At 42.5% G+C, this 23,580-nt stretch overlaps 3 protein-coding genes across 4 annotated transcripts; all 3 read left to right on the top strand.

Moving 5' to 3' along the window:
• The first annotated feature begins 251 nt into the window (after nt 1-251).
• On the top strand, nt 252-7,002 carry LOC141802095 (very long chain fatty acid elongase 4-like). The gene is made up of 7 exons (XM_074685509.1): nt 252-507; nt 2,205-2,290; nt 2,621-2,808; nt 3,545-3,625; nt 5,104-5,275; nt 5,389-5,516; nt 5,720-7,002. Exons 2-7 carry the CDS (start codon nt 2,224-2,226, stop codon nt 5,996-5,998), a joined length of 915 nt encoding a protein of 304 aa, XP_074541610.1. The 5' UTR covers nt 252-507; nt 2,205-2,223; the 3' UTR covers nt 5,999-7,002.
• Nucleotides 7,003-9,719: 2,717 nt separating this feature from the next.
• On the top strand, nt 9,720-15,230 carry LOC141802082 (microtubule cross-linking factor 3-like). Its single transcript, XM_074685494.1, has 8 exons — nt 9,720-10,836; nt 11,519-11,743; nt 11,991-12,149; nt 12,298-12,366; nt 12,916-13,185; nt 13,268-13,657; nt 14,091-14,750; nt 14,896-15,230. The coding sequence occupies exons 1-8, from the start codon at nt 10,063-10,065 to the stop codon at nt 15,004-15,006; spliced, it is 2,658 nt and encodes an 885-aa protein (XP_074541595.1). The 5' UTR covers nt 9,720-10,062; the 3' UTR covers nt 15,007-15,230.
• A 697-nt stretch (nt 15,231-15,927) lies between these two features.
• LOC141802083 (uncharacterized) lies at nt 15,928-22,163 on the top strand. Of its 2 annotated transcripts, none has more exons than XM_074685495.1 (6): nt 15,928-15,969; nt 18,146-18,424; nt 19,375-19,680; nt 20,175-20,254; nt 20,340-21,252; nt 21,370-22,163. In XM_074685495.1, exons 2-6 carry the CDS (start codon nt 18,281-18,283, stop codon nt 21,625-21,627), a joined length of 1,701 nt encoding a protein of 566 aa, XP_074541596.1. In that variant the 5' UTR covers nt 15,928-15,969; nt 18,146-18,280; the 3' UTR covers nt 21,628-22,163. The 2 variants fall into 2 exon arrangements, with proteins under 2 accessions (XP_074541596.1, XP_074541597.1); XM_074685496.1 differs by lacking the exon at nt 15,928-15,969 and adding an exon at nt 15,993-17,094.
• The last annotated feature ends 1,417 nt before the right edge of the window (nt 22,164-23,580 follow it).

Here is a 23,580-nt window from a genome sequence, read left to right as displayed (position 1 = left end):
CATGTTAAATCCTCTGTGATAAACATTAAGTGTGAGTAATAAAGCATTAGTTCCATATTTCATCATTCTGTACTTAATATTACCGAAATACAGTTTATAAGCAGCGAAACAAAGCTTCCTTTTCAGGTAAACCATCGACTGCCATGACGAGTTACCACCATGGTTACCACCGGCCACTGTGCGCGCGCACACACACACTAGACACGAGGATGAATCCCCGCATGCGCAATGCCATCTGGCTTCTTGGTGTCTCGGAGATTGCAAGAAGATGATGAGCTGAGCGGCCGGCACAGACTGAATGCATAATTGGCCTATCTTAGTCATAGATTTCACTTGCCTTGTCTAGTTTCTTGCCAAATTGCTGTTTAATGTCGAGCTGTACCGTTAACCGTTGCGGGTGTAGAGACTAAATAGCAGAAACGGCAGGAGGAGAGCGAAACAGTAACTGAAAGGAGTTGGGCATCAAATTGCACCGGATGTCATTACACGCTCTTAAATATCGAGGACGTAAGTAACTGCGACATTTTCATTTGTTTTTAGCTCGTGTTGCTAGTTTTCGTGCATGCCTGGTGCTGTTGTGTATTTACTTTTAAAACAGTTGAATTGCCAGTTGAGGACATATTTGGGGCGTAATTAGGTTCTGTGTTGGAAATGAGCCAAGTCCTTTGTGTAGTCAAAACAACGTATCTACGTGCGTCAATGAAATCATATTCTTTAAATGAACTAATTGTGGCTCATGGTAGCTTTCACCTACCCACCTGTTAAGCCTGTGGAAAAAATGTCAGATGAGCTAATTTTAGATTCTGAAATAATACCAGATCTAATTATTTCTTTAAATTTTGAGAGGTTTGCTCACTTTATAAGTGAATTCTCTTATTGAGAAATGTTTAAACTACAAAATTACAACCAGGATGCTAACTTGAGTCTCCATTTTTTCATGATCAAAGCTTTTTTTTCTAGTGTGCCATTTCACATGTAGGCAGATAACCATCAGGCAGGCTTGTGGGTCGTTGGGCATTTGTACTTAAGCCTACATCTAAGCTCGTAGATCAATTGAATTTAAGCCTCTTGAGCGAAACCTGCTGACACATGCGCCCCTGTCTTTTTGTGTGCGCACAGACCCGGTCAACCCTCTCTATCTCATTTCCCTCCAGGCCCACTGAGACCAAACTAGAGTTTGGTCAACATTTACAACGTGTGTATCTTTGACATCGAGCAATAAAGCATCATGTACATTATCTTATGACACCACTTGTTCAGTATCATTTAAAATACCTCTTTCTTTGTTATTCAGCACTCAATGGTGAGCAGTTATTGTCACTGTAGACACAGAGATACATTATTTACAGGGCATCTGACCTGGCTCTCCAGAGTAATTATAGATTATTAAAGACAAGCCTTCTCCTCACTCCTAGGTGGATATAATCTGCTTGTTTTACCACTTTGCTAACTTAAAGTTGATAAGAAGCACATTTCCTGGAATTATAACCATCAATTAATCAGATTTTTACATTAAACTTGTGCTCCTAGTTTGCTGAACAAGCTTAATAGAGATTATCAGAGACATAATTACACATATCTCTCTGTCCATTCATCGAAACATCTATGTTCCATCAACCTGTCTGTGTGTGTGTCTGTCTGTCTGTCTGTGAGGGGGTTGGTGTTTAGAACAAGGAAAAAAGAACTAGCCTTTCTCCACCATATTTTCTACCACCAAGACAAAATGTTGTGACTGTCTGGAAATGATAAGGAATCAATAAAAATGTATTAGCATAGTTTGGAAGATTATGTTACCATATTGTTTGGATAGACGAGGGAAGAGTGCCCTAATGTGTTCTTTGAGGGCGTTAATAGCAATATCACACTGAAAGAAAATGTCTAATGGAAAAACACTATCATGCATTTACATTGAGGGAAAAGTTTAATGTGACACATTATATTACAAATCTGTCTGAAAAGCCATTCTTTTGCAATGGTGGTGTCTTAGGATTCAGTTAGTGATACACACTTGTTATCTGCATTTGCAAGCTTATAGAGTGACGCATACTTAATTTTTTACAATGATGATGCAGCTTCTCGTGCTACCAGTTACACTGATGGGACACGTATGGCCTCTAAATTCACTTAAAGTGCCTTTTACTGACTTGCATTCTCTTTTCCCTCCCTCCCTTCCTCTCTTTCCCCTTCTGTTTTTCCTCCTGCAGAGTAATCAAGACCAGAGCCATGGAGGTTGTAACACATTTTGTGAATGACACTGTAGAGTTTTACAAATGGAGCCTTTCTATAGCAGGTAAGGTTTTTAACAGGGATGTAATTGTACATCAAATAATACCAGTGTTAACAGTTAAATGAATGATTGGTCTCTGGCTCACTTGAGGAGGTTTAAGAAAAAAGAAGATGAGGGTGGTTTAGAGGAGCCCATTTTGTTGATGTTTTGTTGAAATAGTGATTCTGATTCTGTGAAAAGTTAATGCATTTTTACTATAGGTTAGTAATTAAATTGTACCAACAGAAATTAGAAGAAATATGCCAAGTGGTTCATGGAGGTTGTAATGGAGGCTCTGGGTGTGATATCTGCAGTTGAATTCATGTGTCGTACTGTCTACTCTCTTTCCACCAGACAAGAGGGTAGAGAACTGGCCGTTTATGTCATCTCCCCTCCCTACTCTGGCCATCAGCTGCCTGTACCTGCTCTTCCTGTGGGCGGGGCCTAGATACATGCAGGACCGCCAGCCCTATACACTCAGGAAGACCCTCATAGTGTACAACTTCAGCATGGTGGTGCTTAATTTCTACATCGCCAAAGAGGTGAGACCTCAGCCTGTTTTCGGACACATGGTTTATTACAACACAACCTAGACTTCTAGTCTATTGGAGGAAGTGACAAGGCATTTACTACAGATCTTACAATCTGTCTTTGTAAGGGTATCTTCATATTGAAATGGCTTTGTGTCATGCTACATTGAATATTAATTGAACTTTTGCTTGTGAAATCCAACAAACATACAGTTAGAGTATGGTGAGAGTATGCTCTCATCTCACTTGAATTCTACTCAGTAGACTATTTCTGTAGAACACGATCCAAGTCCACAACCAACTGAACTCACCGCTCCTTACAAGTCACAAACATTACAGAACCCTTCTGAATGTCTTTTCAGCAATGTTTTATTCATTGGTAGTGTTATGCAACTTTGAGAAGCTATTTTTGGTTGGTAATAGGGTACATATTATTTCTACCATACACCTAACAAGAGGTCATTTGTTTTAATTCTTCCTTTAAAGCCTTTTATATAGAATTGCTTTGTTTTGCACAAATACATTCAACCAGGTTAACACAAGATGAGCAGCAAAATGCATAGCAGAGGGTGTTCTCTGCTGTAAAAATGACCATTGCCTCCTCCTACAAGAAACCTTGTGATTTTGTATGAAACACTTCTGTAAAATGTAAAAAAGCCTTCACTTCTTTACTTGCTATTTCCAAATCAGGGCTGTGAAATGTCACCCCCCAACTCTCCTGACTTTTTCTTTTCTTTCATCCCATCAGCTTCTACTAGGTTCTAAAGCAGCTGGCTACAGCTACCTTTGTCAGCCTGTCAACTACTCCAATGATGTCAATGAAGTCAGGGTAAGTTACCAACAAATATACTTGCATCCAACACCAGTGCACAGAATCACCTTCTCCTCTTAGCTTGATACTAAACTTGTAGAAGTCTACGGATGGGGTAATCCCGCTGTTGACGTTAAGGAGATCACTGTGACTATATATCAGTGCATTTAGTTAAGTCAGGGGTTAGAGGAGGGAATAAACACACAGTGATAAAGGTTAATTTCTCTAGTGGTTTTTAGGACAGGGAGGGAGTGGCCTGCAATCAGATAGGTTGGAGTAATTGGTCTCACCACTGTTTTGCTCCGCCCACATCTCCACCTTCAGGCCTCCCACACTGGCATGAAACCATGGCAGCCATGGCTTAGATGGCAGCCATGTGTTTCTCAGGATGGGATGACTGAAGTGAAGTGATTTGTGACATGTTCAGGGACAGCGGTGCAAATACTTAATACATGAGCTTTCTTTCTTTTTTATAATGTGTCAATTCATTGGGAATATTTACAGTGACATTAACCTGGCTGACAAACTAAATTCAAGCTAAAATGTATTTATAAAGGCCACCAGTGGTTAAGTGTTCTGATCCATATATCATTGTATCCACATTGATTTAACTTTGCAGTGAGTCATATTGTTTTTTTTAACTATTAGGATCACAAGACTTTAACCCTGTATTGTAGAATGTGTCATATTTGATACACGAGCTACAAAGACCTTGGATCCTTAAAACTTGTTAATTTTTTTAATGTGTTCTACCCCCTTGAAGATTATCACGCCACTACAGGCAACTGATGTTGTGTTTTGGCCCTTTTCAAAATGGCTGCTCTTAGGAAATCATCCACACACTTTTTTTTTCAGAAATATCATTGAAAATGTTGAAGAAGTTGCTGTAAGAATCAAAATTGTCAGCCATTTTTTTCTATAAGTATTTTCTGCATCAAAAGAATGCAAACGATTAGAGTTCTCTGCCTAGTTTTGGTGTGCCAGGCTTTACAGGGGTAAATATCAGGTAAAAGAGCTGTCTTTGCAATGGTATTAACAAAGTACAACACATGCAATGAGAATTGAGCTTTAGAGGACTGGTCAGCCCATCATGTCCACACAACAGCCATTTTGCAACAGAGTTGGATTGTTCATGCTAGCTGTTGTTTAATGATACCTAACAGGATACTCATCCTAACTGACATGTGGTCCCATTTCCATGAGGATTCTCATGTTCCATTGTTTTTATGGTTAGCATGGTAAGCTGTGAAAAGATAAGGCCTTTTCCAAATCCCCTCTCTTTACAAGACTCCTCTGAAAATGGTGCCTTGTCAACAGGACCAATTGTACCTTGAGTGGCTACACTGAACTGCAGATGTATTTGCTGCAAAATCTGTCGATTTTATTCTTAGCTCATCGATCTGTCTGAAAATGCTCTTGCAAAAAGACAGACGTGTGCTTCTCAGATCCAAGTCAGTGAGCTGCAGTAACTTACTGAACCCGATTCATGTCTTCAGATAGCATCTGCTCTCTGGTGGTACTACATCTCTAAAGGAGTGGAGTTCCTAGACACAGTCTTCTTCATACTGAGGAAAAAGTTCAACCAGGTCAGCTTCCTCCATGTCTACCATCACTGCACTATGTTCATCCTCTGGTGGATTGGCATCAAATGGGTCCCTGGTGGACAGTGTGAGTAAAAAGGATTTTAGTTATTATGATCTTAGGATGTTAAAATCATCAGATTGTTAGAAGTCTGACCACCTTTTGTCTCATGCAAATTTAACTTTTTAATCTCTTAACAGCATTCTTTGGTGCAACCATCAACTCTTCCATCCACGTCCTCATGTATGGTTACTACGGCCTGGCAGCTTTGGGACCTCAGATGCAGAAGTATCTCTGGTGGAAGAAATACCTCACCATTATTCAGATGGTGAGTGTTGTTTTACAACACATTTCCTGATGTGTTCTTGCTTGAAAATTCTGGCAAAAATGCATGCCAGTGTGCTGCTCATTGGCTTTTAATTTAAAATGAATATAGGAAAATTAAGAAAATCCTGCCTTTAAGAATAAATCATAAAAAATATTTCATTCTTGTGCTGACGTACATAATAAAAGATTATTTTTGCCCCACAGATCCAGTTCCACGTGACCATCGGCCATGCCGGCCACTCCCTCTATACCGGATGTCCATTCCCCAACTGGATGCAATGGGCTCTGATTGGCTATGCTGTCACCTTCATCATCCTCTTTGCCAACTTCTATTACCACGCTTACCGACGCAAACCTTCCTCACATAAAGGAAGCAAACCAGTCACCAACGGCACCTCGATGGTAACCAACGGTCATAGCAAAGTGGAAGAGGTGGAGGATAACGGGAAGAGGCAAAAGAAAGGAAGAGCGAAGAGAGAGTAAAGGAAGAGGAGGGCTTGCTTGGACGTTTGTTTTAAGGGCCAGAGAAGGAGAAATGGGAGGGAAGGGATTAAACAAACCAAACCGGCTTGGTTCTCCCTGCCAGTAATGTAGAAGGATGCAGTTTGTGACCAACTTTGAAAGGGGAAAGGTTAGCAGTGTGTGTATGTGAGTGTGTCTGTCAGGGTTTCTGAGAGGAAGAGAGGGGTGTTGGTTGTCTTCATAACAGTTTTGTATTCAACTGAAAAGCAGAATGCTGACCACGTAGCCTCCGCGCTCTCCTGTCCAACTGTGTTTGGAAATGTAAAAGGACCAAAATATTAGAGGACCTACAAACTGCTCAGCATCCACTAAGTTGTCAACCAAAATTCACCTCCAACTTTTGTACTCTGGATACCAGTATTGTTTTAATTTAAAGCTTAAATAGTCTTTGATATGCTAATTTATATGCTAGTGCTCTAAAAGAGTTTTATTTTAAATATAACCAAAAAAAAACATGCAGAAATTTATACCAAAGGTTTTTTTGGATCAGCAGGGGAGAGTTTTGTTTACAAATTGGAAAATTTACAATGATGCTCTCATAACTGCCATCACCTACTTTTTATTCCACTACAACCCCTACTGCTTCAGATGTAACTATGCTGCATTTACAGAATAAGCATTTTTTGCATTTATTGTGAATAAAAAACCTGGTTTAAAACCCTGTGGAGGGAGGGGGGCTGTAGTTTCTTCTAGCGTTTATGAAAATTTGTGGGTATCTTTGTTATAATACTTTTGTGTGGGTCCTCATGATTTTATTTCACTTTGCTGTGCGATGTAGCCGAGGTGCAAGAAAAAGAGATTGAAGTTCAGCTCAGTACTGTCACACTGCCATGTAGGACTGAAGGGAACGTCTTCATTACAGGGCTTTTTAAAAAATTGAAAAAAGTTTAATTCATTGTCTTCTTAAAAATGAAAGTGACACAGCTTCTGGCCGTACATATAACTGAAATAAAGACAATGTCAGCACCCCACACTTTACAGTTGTGTGTTTTTGTGTCATCTTGGATGTGTAAAGGTGTAAATGTGTTGCGAGTTAGCTTCTTGACTATTAAAGCATTGTTGTACCTACCATAAAGGATCACCCATAAAGAACCTAATCTAGAGCCAAAACCCCTCCCATCTCCTCCAATTCCTCTCCTTCCCCTCTCGTTCCCCTCTTCCATGCTGGAATCGGAGGGATGGAAATGGCACTTGAAGGTGTTTGAGAGAGGCAGAGATAGGCTGTGTCTTTGGCCTGTCCAGACAGATCTGTCCTAATCTTTGGGGTAAATTGGCTTTAGCTCCAAAAGAGCTTATTTCCACGTCACTCCGTGAATTACCCAGGAAAGCAGGTCACTGGAAGAGAAGCCTCCACTAATCTGCCATCAGGGCACTACTGTAACTTTCAAACTGTATAGATTAGTTAACATTAGGTTGTGGTAAAGTGTTGGGTCTTGAACTTCCATTGGACTTTTCTTTTGTGAAAACACCTGTAAACTCTGGCCAAAAACATTGACAGATAAGAGATTGATTTAACAATTTTTCCCTTTTTGTTATTTAAAACCTGGTTTATTTGATTTTCTTTTCCCCTCCCGTGGACCTCTGATCTATTGTTTCATCAGCCTGTGGCAAACACCTTGTCCAATCCATCCTATTATGGATTCACTAATGGTACCTACTAAATTATTCATCCAACATCATTTTCCTGTTATTGAAAAACTTCAGATCACACCCATTCTGCTCCTTCAAAGGCTTAATCTTTCAGCCCACATTTCCATGCTGAGACACTTTTTCCCACATTCCCACATATAAAGTCTTATTTCTTAGCACCGTGCACCACCACCTGCTTCTTTGCTGAGGTTAGAGGTGGAGGGAGGTCTTGAGGAGGTCTAAGGGTTCAGCTGTGAATGACTGACTGGATGAGATGAGTAGAAGGAGGTGTACGTCCTCCACAGGGACAGAGGGATCTAAGCCAGGGACTAAGAGGATTGCAGGAGGACCAAGGCTTTTCTATCAAAGGCATTTAGCACAGGTCACTATAACCTGCAGGCCTGCTGCTTCAGGAACTAGTTACACATACCTGTAAATACTACTAGTATCTGCAGCTTCAAGTGAATTTTCATGTACATCACCTCCAAATGTTGTTTTAAAAAAGTCTAAATCACAAGGCTTGTTTCCACATACGCTCATTTTGTCTTGTCTTTTCATAACATTTGTTGCACATATATAAATCGTGCCCAGCATTTCTTTTTACTTAAAGACCAGCTCTTGTATGTGTGTCAATCTGTTGGAGGGTAAAGGGTCAATTTTTAAGGGGTTAAACCTGTGCAAACCCCTGCCCATCACTCACTCATCTTATCTTGTTAACAATTATATGACTAAGGAGCTCATTCAGCCTAACAGGGTGCAAATAGTCAGCGTTTTATGGACTCTCAGCTGTGAGGGATGGATTGTGCTAATGCATTAAATGTGTGAAGAGCACCCTCTACTGGAAGTTAATTCACTTCCATGTCAGCTGTGGGTCAGGAGGAGATGCGTGGAAGCATCCACTTCAATGTGATTCCAGTCCAAAAGACATATTGTTTGTATGTGAAATATTTTGTGAACTAACCTAAGTGTTGTTATTTATGCATCAAACTGTTGCTACAGGTAAGGTGTCAAGTTTAGGGTTATATTACCCCCTGCTACAACAGTCTTTGTTTTCTGCAACTCCGCATGAGAATTTTCTATTTGTTAAAGAGATAACAGGATGACACTTGTCAAGAGAAAAAAAGATCATACACAAAGGTTTACAAGCTACCAGTTAGTTCAAAGGGGCTTGCAGGTCCTTTAAAGCCAGAGCACATAAAAGAGAAGAGGTTACTGAAAATCAAAGCAGGGAAAAATCCAAGAAACATTGATCCCATGCCTCAACATGTATAGGGCTTTAAAACAGACCTCTACATTTTCATTATTACAACCAAATTATGAATTTAAAACATTTGTCCAAACAGATTATTTTAAACCCCATCTCCAAAGCCTAACGTAATTTATGTATTAATGTATTGTGAGTTGGAAAGTGTATGGATAAATGGGGATGCTTGTCAAACACCCAAGAGAATAATCCAGACCTGCAATTTAAAGCCGAGCAGTCTTTTATCGTTTTAATGTGTTAAAGTGGATGTTTTTGCATCGCAAATTTTGAAGAATGTACAACTATCCAATCTTCTTCTTCTTCTTCTTCTTCTTCTTCTTCTTCTTCTTCTTCTTCTTCTTCATTTTTTAAATGTATTCATGCAAAACCACTGTTTCACTTTGAGCAGCCTGCTTTGGCAGTTCATAATGCCAAGGAAGGCTATTTCTAACAGTATATTAAACAAAAACAAAAGGGGAAAAAGATGCAAAATCATAATAATGACTTAGCATCTCATTGTCCATTTAGCATCTCATTACAAGTGTATCTCATTATTTTGACTATTATGAATATGTCATAATTATGACTTACGTTTTTTTTAACCTGATATTAATTAACTGATTTATTAATTAATTTATTTATTTATGTTCTTTGATTTCCCTCGGTGGAAATGGGCTTTAATCAAAGACTGATGGAGTGGTAAATTTTTAAACAAGCGAAGGTTGGCTGTGAGGGTTTCCCATCTACTTCCTGGTTCGACGTACGTCAATACGTCATTCGGTCAGTGCCCCTGCAGTGCCTGGTGGTACCCCTGTGTCAGAGAGGCCTCACAGTACTCAGCGGTATGAAATCAAGCACCGTGATCATATGTCAGTGGTAAAGTTGACGGTTTTGTATACTTTTGTGTATATTTTAAAAAATGCTGGGAAAACAGAAAGACCCTGAAATCTTTGTGAAAGTGGACCGATGGTCAGGAGGATGAGACATGCGGCATCTAGTGGCTTAAAATTGACTAGAAAAGTTCTAGCTGTTTGAAGGTTACTTTTCTTGTTGTAGACGAAGTACGATCGTAAAGGGGTCAGCATATATTTTCACGAAGTTTTATTCGCTTACATAAAAAGTGCGAATTGCCGCTTGTCTAAAGTTTGTTTTGATGGAGCAGAAAAAGAAGCCCACCACTAGCGTCGCTGCAGACCCTCCATCATCATCAGACAATAGCGCAGGGAGGTGGAAAAAGAGGCAGCACCGGGCTCCCTCACCGGCAACAGCCCAGGAACGGGCAACCAGGCGAGCCCAGAGACGGTCAAACCGGTCCATATCTCCTCTCACTGGAGGAAGGAGCAAAAACACCGGGCAGAGGGAGGTTCTGAGGCCTCATACCGGAAGGGAGAGGGAGCCCGAGGGCCGCGGCGGGGCAGCTGTTCACCCGGATGGTGCTGAAGCTGGTGTACACGGAACAAACAGGGCGGATGCTGTCGAGGAGAATCCGATAAATTTGTCTGCACCTGCCCGTCGCTGCGTAATACAGCTACCCTGTATCAAGGCCGACTCTACCCAACATTATCTGCCAGAAAGAGCCCCTTCTGCTTCCTCTCCAGCGGAGGTTAGAAGTAGAAAAGCCGCGGAGGAGAGTGAGAGAGGCGGCGTGTCAGTGGGCTGCGGTCCGGGCCTCGGTTTGGGTTTATGGAGAGGAGGATGCTTGCAGGCTGAGTTGATCCAGTATCATCTGCAAAAGAGACTGAAAAGACGCGGAGCGAACATGCAAACCAAGACGGATAACGCGGGGTCTGAGGAGGCCGCTATGGGGGAATCGGAGCAGGTTGTAGAAGCGACAGAGGCGGGGTCCGTGACACAGCAGGAGCAGGACCAGGACCAGGCCTTCGAAGACGAGATGGAGAGGCTTATCGATGAAAATGAAGATCTTAAGGTCTGCCACATGTATACTTTTATATGCATAATTCAGCTTCGTCATGACGTTATTTATGTAGATTCATTTGAAAGCAATAGACTAATAACGAACCTGGCTGTCACATCACTAGAATTTGGGGCCAACAGAAACATGGTAAACATTTCTTCATTTGGACGGAGAAAGGTGTTAGAAGGTTAATTAGAACCATTAGTCAGATGTTTTTGTTCTTTTTAATAAACTCTATGGTTTTGGCTAATCACTGATTAAATAAAATGTAAATATCAGGTGATTGCCCTAACACTCTGCCATAAGGCAGACATACACTGATCACAGATGACCAAATGATTATTGATCACACTTATCGATCTACTAGAACTAATACTGGTTACAAAAGAGGAATAACACAGGGGAAATGCATGTTTTTGTCTTGTCATGGTGGCAGTTGCAGGAAATGAGTACCTCAGAGAAGATGGGTTGATGAAGATAAGTTGGTGTCCAGTCAGAGCTAATAACTGTTTTTCTCTGCATCAAAACTTGAGACAATATAATTATATTTGGCTGAAGTCTGAAGTATTTATTATTCCATTAGTGAAGTCAAAACCCCAATCTTGGTAAACTCAAACAGCTGAAAGTACTCCCTGCTATTATAAACTCAACTAATTCATCACTGGTTCACACAACCTCATTGCAAACCCAACAGTGTGAAATTGAGGAGATGAGGGCTGAAATGGATGAGATGCGAGACACGTTCTACGAGGAGGACACTTGTCAGCTGCAGGAGATGAGACGTGAGCTGGAGAGGGCCAATAAGAACTGTCGGATCCTGCAGTACCGTCTGAGGAAGGCAGAGAGGAAGAGGCTGCGCTACGCCCAGACAGGAGAGATCGATGAGGAGCTGCTCAGGAGTCTGGAGCAGGACCTCAAGGTATAGAGGGGAGTAGCTGTCTGGGTGTGGTTTTCAGGAAAGTTTTTGTTCCACCTTTGGTCATTGCACATAAGCTTTAATGAAGCCACAGCTGCAGCTGAAAGAATTACTTTAAGAATTTGCTACTTTACATTTTAGTAATGTGTTTAGTAATAAGTTGGGCTGTTAGAATTTGAACCTTTTAATCATGTTAAGTACAAATATTCTATTGACTGTTTTTCATAAATCTGCACTTAACACACTGCAGGTTGCTAAAGATGTATCTGTGAGACTGCATCACGAGCTGGAAAAAGTGGAGGAGAAACGCACAAAGACAGAAGAGGAAAATGAAAAACTGAGACAGAAACTCATAGAGGTAGAAGTGACCAAACAAGCCCTGCAGAATGAACTAGACAAAACCAAAGAGGTAAGTTAGCTACATCTGTATAAAACTCAATGGTTTATTTTTATTTTATGTCGTATCTTTTTGAAAAAAACAAAACAAAAAAAAACAAAAAAACAATCAGAGCTGTAAAGGTATTAGTACACATGCATTTTTTCCCTGCCCTCAATAGTCCCAAAAGAGAAGAGGAAGCAAGGAAGTCCAGAAGACAGAAAGAAAATCTGCACAAACTCCCACAGAGGTAAGAAGACAAGAGAGTCATTTCCTAAAACTCACATTACTCAAAAAGAAAAAATGAAAATGGGGAAACATATTTCTAAGAAACATCTTCCACCCTGTACCATTCACACTGATAGGCAATTGTATTTATGAAAAATTACCTTTTCTCCCAGCTACTTTGGTGCACATTTCTAAGAAGTGCTGTCACAATCTTCTCTAGACACCATTTAAAATTAATAAACATTAAACAGTGAGGCTGGCTCTATCCTTTAATGTTTTTCTCAGCTTGTCTTGCTTTTGAAATAAAGCCACAGCAGGTCAGAACAGAAGCTCCAGTTGTCTGAAGGAAAGCTAAGAATTTTCAGAGCCTAAGCACTTTCTTAAGTCTCAGTATAAGTCAAACATCCAATGAAAGATAAAGATTTAGCTTCAGAAAGAAACTATGGTGCAGAATCTTCTCTTTAATCCCAAATCCTGCCATCGTCACGTCTTATTTAGGATTAGGTTGTGACCATTTCTACTTACAAGTACTTTGGTATGTTATGTAAGTCTGTATGCATCTCTGATTCAGGAGGACAATGAGGACCTTAAGTGCCAACTAGCTTTTATCAAGGAGGAAGCAGTGCTCATGCGGAAGAAAACGGCCAAGATTGATAAAGAGAAGGATCGTTTGGAGCAAGAGCTCCAAAAGTACCGCTCCTTCTACGGAGAACTGGACAGCACTCATCCTAAAGGAGAGGCTGGCGGTCCTCCCACCACCCGCGAGTCAGAACTAAAGCTACGGCTTCGTCTAGTGGAGGAGGAGGCCAACATACTGGGGAGAAAAATAGTCGAATTGGAGGTAATTAAGATGGTGCAACATCTGTTGTGAGAATAATGACTGAGTCCTCTGTGTATTAGGGTTTTCTTCCTTTGACCCCAAGGTGGAGAATCGTGGCCTGAGGGCTGAGCTTGATGACCTCCGTGGTGAAGGAGAGGGTGCTGGAGGGTCGGGGAGTGGAGCGATGGGTGGGCCAGGTGCTGGCCGTGGCCTTGGTGATGACCTGACGGAGCTTCGACAGCAGCTGCAGCTGGTGGAGGACGAGGCAGAGCTGCTGCGGAGGAACCTAGCTGATGCCGAAGATCAAAACAAGAGAGTGACTGCGGAGCTGAATAAGTTGCGGTTCAAAGCGGGGACCCATGAAGGAGGTGCTCGGCATGGGGGAGGAGCAGGAGGGGCGGCAGGAGGTGTGGGGATTGATGGTGCAAAGGTGGAAGCCTTGCAGGAGGAGTTAAAGGCAGCGAGACTACAGATAAATGACCTCAGTGGCAAGGTATTAAAAACTCACTGTTTAAACATTTGTTTGATTATTTCATGCTCCTAATGTCTGGACATTGTCAAGAGGTTCTTGACCAATCAGTGTTTAGCTAACATAGCTAATTAGAGCATTGGTAATAATGAGCATTCACGAAAAAGATAGCTGAAGAAATTAAACATCTGTATGAGATATCCATCAGATAAGTGTCAGCTTATTTTCTTCAAAACTCCACGTGGACCTGAAAGTGGCGCTGAAGTGAAATTCAGGATTCACCAAAGCTAGCATGATTAAGCTCCATCCAATCAGACCAGGGTGGTAGATGACCAGGCAAGAGCTTTGGTACTGGAGAAGTAAAGAAGTAACTAGTTAGGGCTTTTTAAATTGATATAATTTGAAGTGAAAATCAGAATACAAACTTTTGTCACTGATGCCCTCTGTCTTTTTGTAGGTGATGCAGCTTCAGTATGAGAACCGAGTCCTTCTCTCCAACATGCAGCGCTATGACCTGGCCTCTCATCTCTCCCTGCGGCCCAGCCCGCGGGACAGTGATGCGGAAAGTGATGCCGGCGGTGCAACAAGTGGTCGCAGAGAGAGTGACGAGGACTCCACTTCTTCCCGTCTTCTCCCACCACACCGCAAACGTGAGGGTCCTGTGGGTGGTGAAAGTGACTCTGATGAGGTCAGAAACAATAACGGCAGTAGCCGATGCATGACGCCCACACGAGGCCTCTACACCCCCCCTGGACCTGAGGGTGCCGCCTCCTCTGCCTTGGCCCGCTTTCTGCCTGGTGGACGGTGCAGTCTGCGCGACAGACAGCAAATGATCGACATACGTGTGGAAGCAGAGAGGCTGGTTCGGACCATCGACCGGCTCATTGCTGATACAGCCACAGTCATCTCAGAGGCGAGGGTCTATGTCTCAAATGGTGACCTGATGTTTGGGAGAGGGGAGGAGGGAGCAGAGGATGATGGGAGCAGGATCAGGGAACATGAGCTGCTTTATCGCATTAACGCTCAAATGAAGGCCTTCAGAAAAGAGCTTCAGGCTTTCATCGACAGACTGGAAGTGCCGAGACTCGAGGACAGGGAGTCGGATGAGCCACTGTCTGTGAGTTAAAAAAAGTTAAAAATATGTCTGAGTATCCTGGTAGGTTGTTAAATATCCCGATAAGTATATCACTAATTCTGTTTCTTCCTTTCCCCCATTAATCCAACCTTGTTTTTCTCACTTGTTATGGTTTGTCATCCTTTAGATGTTCCAGCCGATCATTTTGCTCATCCTCATACTCGTTTTGTTCTCATCCCTCTCTTACGCCACCATCTTTAAACTAGTCTTTCTTTTTACTCTTTTCTTTGTCCTGTGATGTAAGCCTCCCTTAATTCACACCATCCCTTGTTTTGTTTTTGTTCTTTTTATTTATTTTTTCCTCCCCGCATCCTTTGTTGCCAAGGTAACCAAAAGCACAGGAAAAGCTCAGCACTTGCCAAGAAGATTGCAGTCACAGTCAAGACAAATTGGCTAGATTCAACACTGGAGTCTACATTACCCCTAAACACATCACCACTGATTGCGTCCCTACTTCAAGAAGGTGAGGTAACCCTGATGCTGTAACTGGTAAAGATGTAAGGTCTGGCTCGAAAGTAAATGTATAAGAATTATGCAGCAGAGTTTAAAACCATAAATAGAGACAGCTTGATACATCAATAAAGCAGAGTAGCATAAAATGTATTTGTTTGTAAAAATAAAAGCTATAAAAGCTGGAGGAAACAAGTAGCCTTCAAGGCTACAAGGCAACAATGCCAAGTTGGTATTAGCCTATGATTTTTCAGTGCCAGGCTAGGTTTCTGTTGCTACCTCCAGTCTCGATATGAAGCTAGCTAACTAGCCAACAGCTGCTGGACTTTGCTGTGTGATGAGGGTACATGATAAGGGCATTAGAGGCCATCTAATCTGTCTTTGCAGCAAAATGAAAAAAACTATTTCCAACAAAGTCACACAATTATTAAAGCTAGCAGGTGTGAAAAAAGAAACTAGCTTTTATCAGTCATGAGAGGTAGCTGAAAGCTATGTAAGGCTGGATTATAAATTCATACTCTAGAAAGAAATTTTATATCAGATAAGGAAGCCATCCAAGGTTAGCACTCCCTCATTGAGCTTTAAGGTCACAAGTGGTAGCTTAATCACCTTTCCATACACTTACAGTTATGACCTGGCGTAACCTTGCTGCTAAATATATTTCCTCTTGTAGCATATGATGACAGCAGTCATCTCCTCTTTGTTTTTCAGACAGACACTTCCTGTACCATCCCGCTGTTGTTTCCTCAAGGTAAAGTAAGGATAAAGTCTGTTTTTAACCCTCTCTTAAACTTCTGAAAGGTTTGACAGGGAACACAACAGGTGTAGGAATACTGGGGATGATCCCGGGGATTCTAACTGGAAGGAATTCTCATGATTAAGTACTCTGCCAAATGTTAGATCTTAAGCGGGGAAGGGGCGGGTGAGCCTGAAAATTCCCAACAGGACCCCTGATTAAAGGCTGGCATTAGTAATTGATGTTGTGGCTGATGAACAGCAGCAACTGTCTTCAGAAGTCACTGCGGCATGAGTCAAGACCATAAATGTCACATATTTTAGGACATAGTTGAAGATTCAGACTCTTTTGCACAGTTTCACACATACAGAATTTGAAGCCTAATACAGTTTTATTCAATGTATCTTCACTGATATATAAGCAAATATTGTGATGTGTAAAGTTTGATGTCACTAAAGAATAAAATATGGCTGAAATGTTGCCAAACATGCCAGGCATCCACCTTGCAGTTTCCTTTTCGTGACTAACTTCAATAAAGATATTATTGACTGTGACACATTATTAGTCACTGTGTCACCCACGCCCACTTGGCATCCCCTGGAAAAATGATTTGCGATGGGGCATGGTCACAAGACAAAATCTGCCCAGGCACCCTAAAGCGGAGTAGCAACAGAGAATACTATTGGCCGAGAGCTCGCGGCAGCTGAAATAGCTATGTAAACACTTTCCCTCTCTAGTAATTATAGCAGGGATGCTGGTGACGACAGTTGTCCCTTCGAGACTTCAAATGCTGGAATAAATTTGACATTATGATATTGGACCCGGGCTCCAGCAGCGCGCCCACGTAAACACAGTGGAGCGCTATAAAGCCTGGGGACCCCGGCTGGATCAGAAGTTGTTTACCCCTTAACTCAACGCTCCGGACTTAACCCCGACACCGAGGCGTGACGAGGAGAAGGGGTCCCTTTAAATCCAGTCCGCGGTGATTTACGTAACACAGAGGAGGCAAAAGCGAAGGGGAAGCAGGGGGGAGAGAGGAGTTGACAATTTGGCGACAGAGAGTGAATGTGCTGAACAGTGCGCAGGAAGGAGGGCTGACAGGATTTTTACTGAAGGACAAAAATCTGTATATTGAACAAGGTAAGCTCAGGAGGCTTTAATTCAATGTCGCACAAAAGGTGATTCACTGTGCTTAGATGCCTGATTGGACGATATTGTCATTTAATGGGTTTGAAGTGTTAAGATATAGACAGCAAGACATTATTTAACCTACTCTCTTGTTAAGAGTTGTGTTTAATTTTTCCTTTTTATTTTTTACATTTTCAAGCATTTTTTTCCTGGTGAAACTTTGAACAAATTTTTTACCTTTATTATTAAAACAATACTCTCACTATTTCTGTCCTCCATGCTCATAGGCCACGCAGCCAGTTTACTATGCATAGTTACAAGATTATTAATATCTCTACTCTTACATCACAGGTGGGAGGGTGGTGGATGGTACATTCGGGCACTTTCTTTCAGGGCACTTGTATTCATTGATGGCAACAACAACAACAAACACAGGTTGACTAAATTTAATTGAAAGGAATGGAAATAACTGTTGGGCAACTGAAACTCGTTTTAGCGTGGAACTTAACCATGGCACTGTGGATTGTTGACTGGGCCACATGTGAGGAGATTCTGAATGTGTGCAACCCAGAAGAATCTCTCTGGAGACATTTTGTTCCTAACATTTAGTTTAGGCTTGTCTTTCCAAGTCACGAGGCCTCATAGAGACGAGCTGGAGGTCAAAGTGACCAGAGGTCTTAACACTTCGAGTGTCATGGAACACCCATGTCCACACGTGCTGCATAGGTAGACTTACATGCCTGTGAATCTTGGACAAGAATGCAGAGAAGACGACCATAAATGTCTGACCCTTGTGAGGGGAAAGTCTCCAACAAGAGAGGTTTAAGAAAGATGTTGACCGGAAACAGAATCACATTGGGTTGGACCAAGTGTCTTTATAATTTAACTTTATCCGGATATAAAATTTGTGCTGCAATACTTTAGTTGAAATCCTGATAAAATTTAAAAATATGCAACACTTTCTTTTTTTGACCGTGTTAGTTGTAGAAAACAAAAAGCAGGGTTGTTATGTAATTTTATAATGTATGCCAATCATGTCTCTCCCATTTCATTGTCATTACAGTGCTTCCAGGCTATTGATCCTTCCCCCCTGACTGGCAACCAGACACTGACCTTTAAAAAAAAAAATAAGTGGAGCAGGAGAAAGGGGAAATTGCTATTTTAAAAAAAGGCCTGTCGGTATCGAGTGGCCTACGTCATGGCAGCCATCGATCTGGAGCGTGGGCTGGAACACGGTGGTCGGGGCTGGGGGACAGAGAGGCCTGAGCTGATGGACAACTTTGATTCAGAGATGCAGGAGTGGGAGGACCAGCTGCAGGATATCCAAAAGAAAATCGAAGAGGTGAGATAACATTAAAAAGGGTCGTAGTTACATAATCTGGTGCTGCCCTTTTTCCTTGAACTACTGTTATGTTTGAGTCATAAAAGATCAGCTGCATCATATTGGCGTATTGATAATTCAGGACAGCAAATTTGACTCTGTGTGCATGGATGTAGGACCAAAGAGTTTAAGCATGACTCTACAGCAGCAGCTTCATTCTTTGGCCGTCTCTGTATGATACTGCATCTATTCAGGTAGAAACACTGAGGAGAAATATGGTAGCTTGAGTGTTAGAAATAGGCTTTTCAGTATTAGAATAATAAAAACTACAAGATTTATTTTGGAGTGAGGCACAAGAATCATTATATGTTAGTGTTACTCGAGAAAATGTGCTTATGCACCATAACAAACCGTTGGCAGTGAAGTGACTGACTCAACCTCACAGCCTTGCTGGAGCAATGATACAGACAAATGTTAACAGGCCAATTAAAATGTGAGGTAGTGAGGGTAGTGACAGACACACTGAAGAAACACACACACACACACACACACACACACACACACACACACACACACACACACACACACACACACACGGTCTGAAAATGGATACTAAAGTAACTATTAAAAGTTGCAAAGGGGAACAGATGCTCATTGAAATAACATGTGCTTATCATAAATATAGGTTAGTCTGTGCAACAGTTTCGTGTTAATTATAAGTCGTGTTTGTTGTGTAAACACAGCTCCTGTCTCCAATCTTGAGCCTGTAGTTTGGTACACTGTGTGCATGTTCTGATGGGTAAATTAAGTTTGGATGTTTTAGCAAACAAAGCAAAGGAACATGTTTAAAAATGTCACCCCATGTACTGTAGATGTGAGACATTGTGAATCTGTATAATGTAATCACATCTGTTTTGGGTACAGAGTTAGCTAACTATTGTGAATGTGTTTTTTGGGTGTCAACTCCTCAGTTGTACAATGAAGTTCAGGCCCGCAGAGGTGCAAACTATATCACCAATGACATCCCAAAAAATGATGGCAAGTTGGATTGTGGCCTTGGGCATCACCACCAGAACCCCGCCAGAGCTACAGCTGCACCACATCACTACAGTGACGCCTGCAACTACAGCCCAAACGGGTACAACTTCCCTGTGAGTCATCAGAACGGCTACGCTTACTGCCACTCCAATGGCGTTTCAGAGATTGGAGATTTACTGCAGGATTATTTGGGGCAAGGGAAGCAAGTGAGCCGGAAGAACAATGGAGCCCGCCATGTGGTGAGTAATCCCATTTTTATTTCTTTTTCTTATGCCTCACTCTGTTGGCTTTTGCACATCTGAAGGAACAGATCAGCTGGACATGATATGAGTCAAAGCTTAGGTTCAGTCAGGAACATATTGATTTCAGTTCACATGTTCCTTCCAGCCTGCTTACACTCACAGGTTACCAGATAGGTGTTAGTTTCATGTAGTTCCACTGCCGTCAATCAAACTCATCTTGAACTCCTGATGATACAGTTGAAACGAAAGCCGTTACATTAAAGCATTCCCTGGTCCACATGTAAACCCACGTGTGCTGCCAACATGACATTAGTACAGTAGATCAGAATAGTTCCAGCACTGCTATATTGAGTAATGAACAAAGGTCAGTCGAGGTTCAGTTTTGGTAAGGTACAGTAGACAGAGTCTTGCCAATGATCTTTAAGTTGCTGACTTGTCAAGCAGAGTTAATGTAGAGGTTCTTGTAAGCATATTTTTCCTGTCTCTTTCAGCGCTTCAGTGACACAATCAAGGTGAGCCCGGACAGCCCTTCAAACAGGGATGACATCAGAAGAAGTCATGGAAACGAAAGGTGAATACTCCCTCATTTGAGAATATTTTGCAGGACAACAAAGTGTGATAGAATGATTGTTAATATTCTAAGTTCTGACTTTCAGACTTGGCCAAGAGCAGTATTTGGGCAGTTTTGAAGAGTCTCAAAACAGGAAGAACCAACTGTCCAAAATAAAGTGCTCCACCCACAGAGAGAGTTCTCCTAACAAAGAAAACACCGGTAACAAGCCCCCTCTTGGACAAAGGGATGCTCTTGCAGTGCCAGCACGCTCACAGCTCACAACCACAGCAGCTGAATCTCCTGCTCTGGACAGAAAGTCATTCAATGTTGGGGCCCTGGGTGACAGGAAGTGCAGCAGCCCCTCTGTTCTCAGGAAATTTGGAGCCATGCTTCAGGAAAATGAGGGCAAAATGCTGACCGAATCTGGGGTGGTGACCCAACAGGGTCCAGAGCCAAAGTGCCCCACCCCTGGCTGTCAGCGCAGAGCTGTGGGAGCCACTGCAGTCGCCGGCAGGGCGCCCGTGCGCGTGCCTAACCAGAAATGCCAAGCAGATTCTGACGCGCTGACAGCAGAGGTAGAGACCAGCCAAGAATGGGGGCCCGTATCAGACTGTGGAAGACAGAACCACAAGGATCACAGAGGATGCTACAGCAGTTCTAAAGGACCCCATGTAAGTCCCCAGCTGTCACACAGGAGATCACAGGTGGCTGGAAGCCCAAAGGTCAGACCCAGGGCTAACAGTACAGTAGATCGAGACCAAGGACTGAGTCAAGCAGAAAGATCAAGGAGGCCTTTGACCCAACCTGTGGAGCCCAAAATAGACTACAGGGTCTCAAGTGTGTCCACAGGAGCTCAGAGGATCCAGAGGGGCGGGTTGGCAGGACAGGAAGTGCCAGGCTGTGCTCGAGTAGGGGATGAAGGACTTATTGAGTTGCTGGACATGCTAGAAATCCAGCATGAGTACAGCTCCAGCCCCAGAGCCGGACACGATGCTTATAGACAGGATCCACAGCAGGTAGGCACAACTCTGCTTCTTGAGTTCAGATTTAGCATTCATTCCACCAAGACTACAGCTGAAAATTGAGCAGGTTTTGATACAAACTGAAAAATGTCCCTTTACGTTTCTTTACAGATGAACCCAGATGAACGATCCACAGCCAATGCCCAGAAGAGTTTCTCTCGCCCTGCACGGCCAGCCAACCAGCGACCACCATCCAGATGGGCAAGCCGCACACCCACTGCCAGGATCACCGCCCCATCAGGTCCTTTGTATCGCCCCCCAAGCCCCCTTACTCGCACTCCTAGCCCCAAGACCAGAACCCCAAGTCCTGCTCTGAAGCACCGACCTCTTGCTTCGTATTCTCTTCAGACTGAAACAGTCATTATGTGATGCCTTTCCATTTGCCCCTTTCCTTCCTCTGGGAAAATCCTCTTTGTGTAAATAGTTGAGACTTTTATGTTGATCAAAGTGCTGTAAGAGATGCCATGTTTGCTGCCGGGTTTGAGACAAAACGTTAAAGATAAAATGCATCAAAAACATTCTCCAGTGTTGCCGTGGCTTTTGCTTCTTCTGTGCCAAACCTTTGCCAATACATCAGCCAACTTTCGCTTTGTTGCAGTTCATTGAGATTATCCACTCCTCTTTTTTGTATTTAAATTTCAAGTTTTTTTCCTGTATAATGAGATTTTGCATGCAGCCCTAGTTTGAGGGTGCATGCTCATGTGCTTAACCCTTGTTGCGGTCATGTTGAATCAAATTCAACGTGGCTGGCAGCTGATGAATATGAAGCTGCAACTGTGCTCCCAGCTGCAACCTGCTATCTGTCAACAACAGTGTGTTTACTGTACTATATTGTCTAAGTAATATATTTGAGATGTGCAAATAACAGCTTTGACAGATTACTCTAATATGCCTTTAATGTATTTTTTCTTGGTAATAAATATGACAGTGCTTTGACTTGAAGACTCTGTCTCTTTATATTGCAGCTTTGCATTGTTCCATAAACGATGGCTTGTATTTCTGATGATTTACTACATGTCAGGCCTATGGATATCTGATACCAGCAGCTCCCTGCATGCCAATGCTGTGGCGGCTCAAGTGGTGTTGCAGCTGCAAATGAGCTAACTGTACACCAACTTCAACATATCAGCTGGTAGAGAAAAATGATTGTTCCCAAGTTCAGTATTTCTGGAGCTCCTTCTTAAAGAATTAAGAGTTAGAAAAGAAGCTCTTTAAGCTTTTTGGAGCAAAATAATACAGCACACTGTCAGTTAAAGATCTCTTAAGCTTCCCAGTGGGAAGCAGTGAAGGAGCTACGTCACTTTTCATGCCTCCTGAGACTCGATCAACGACCTCAGGCTCCCCTCGCGCCATGCTCCTCAAAGGCGAGGAATCGCACACTCGCAGCTTCACACGTACACACAAATTTAAGCCATACAGAAGTCACAACCCTCAGCTTTCTCTCCAAAGAAACGGTTTCACATAAGCACGTTTTCACATGAGCATGAGCACATGTTTTGCAACACATGTATGTCCCTCCTGGCAGGGGTGGTCTAAGTGTGAAATGTCATGTAGAAGCTGGGGGAGGGGTGGTGGTGTACGGAAGTGCTTTGGCCCCACGATGCTTCAGCCCTGTCACCCAACCTCTAGGTGCTATGTGGCACCTCAGACAGAAATAGAAAGCGTGACGTGTGTTTTGGTGCCAGAAATCTTAGCCTGCTGTCTTTGGGGGTATAAATAAAGAGAGGCGGAGAGCATTGATTCCTCTATCTGTCTCCATAGCTTTCTTTCATCTTGCCTGTTGCTATTTCTGCCTCCCCATGAGTTATCAAACATGTAATATCTAACAATAGTTGACAGATTGAGGGTTTAAATTGCTCCCATTAGGTTTTGTTCTCTAATCATCCATTAGTATACTTCCTACATTTTTCTCACCTCAAAGACATTTCTTATGTAATTTCATCCTCAGCCTCTTTGCCTTGATACCTTTTCCTGAGCCCCCATCTTGCCTCCTGTCTCTTCTTTCAGTCAATATGCGTGTGTAAATGAGAGTCCGTCTTACAGGTTGGCACCTACTTGGGCCACATGAGGGTATTTTAACAAGGCGTCCGGTTGGCCATCACTCCTGTGTCCTCATCAGGCTGCCATGCTAACTCTTGACAAGCTGCTGCTTGCATGAAATCACTCACAGTATAAAGCATACATGACAGTTTTTCTCCTGCGATTCTTTCTCCCCCACTTGCCACCCCCCTTTTTCCCCAACTGAGCACACTGAAGTCAGACACGGCCTGGCACAGCTTGGCACAGCATGTTCTCTTCTGCACATGGCTATTCATGATAGCA

The sequence above is a fragment of the Halichoeres trimaculatus genome, unplaced genomic scaffold (assembly GCF_033239565.1).
Source record: "Halichoeres trimaculatus isolate MK-OKI-2021-1 unplaced genomic scaffold, fHalTri1.1 fHalTri1_scaffold_13, whole genome shotgun sequence".
NCBI classification, from domain to species: Eukaryota; Metazoa; Chordata; class Actinopteri; order Labriformes; family Labridae; genus Halichoeres; species Halichoeres trimaculatus.
The sequence above is the reverse complement of the archived record's forward strand: the minus strand, read 5'-3'. Positions and strand labels throughout refer to the sequence as shown.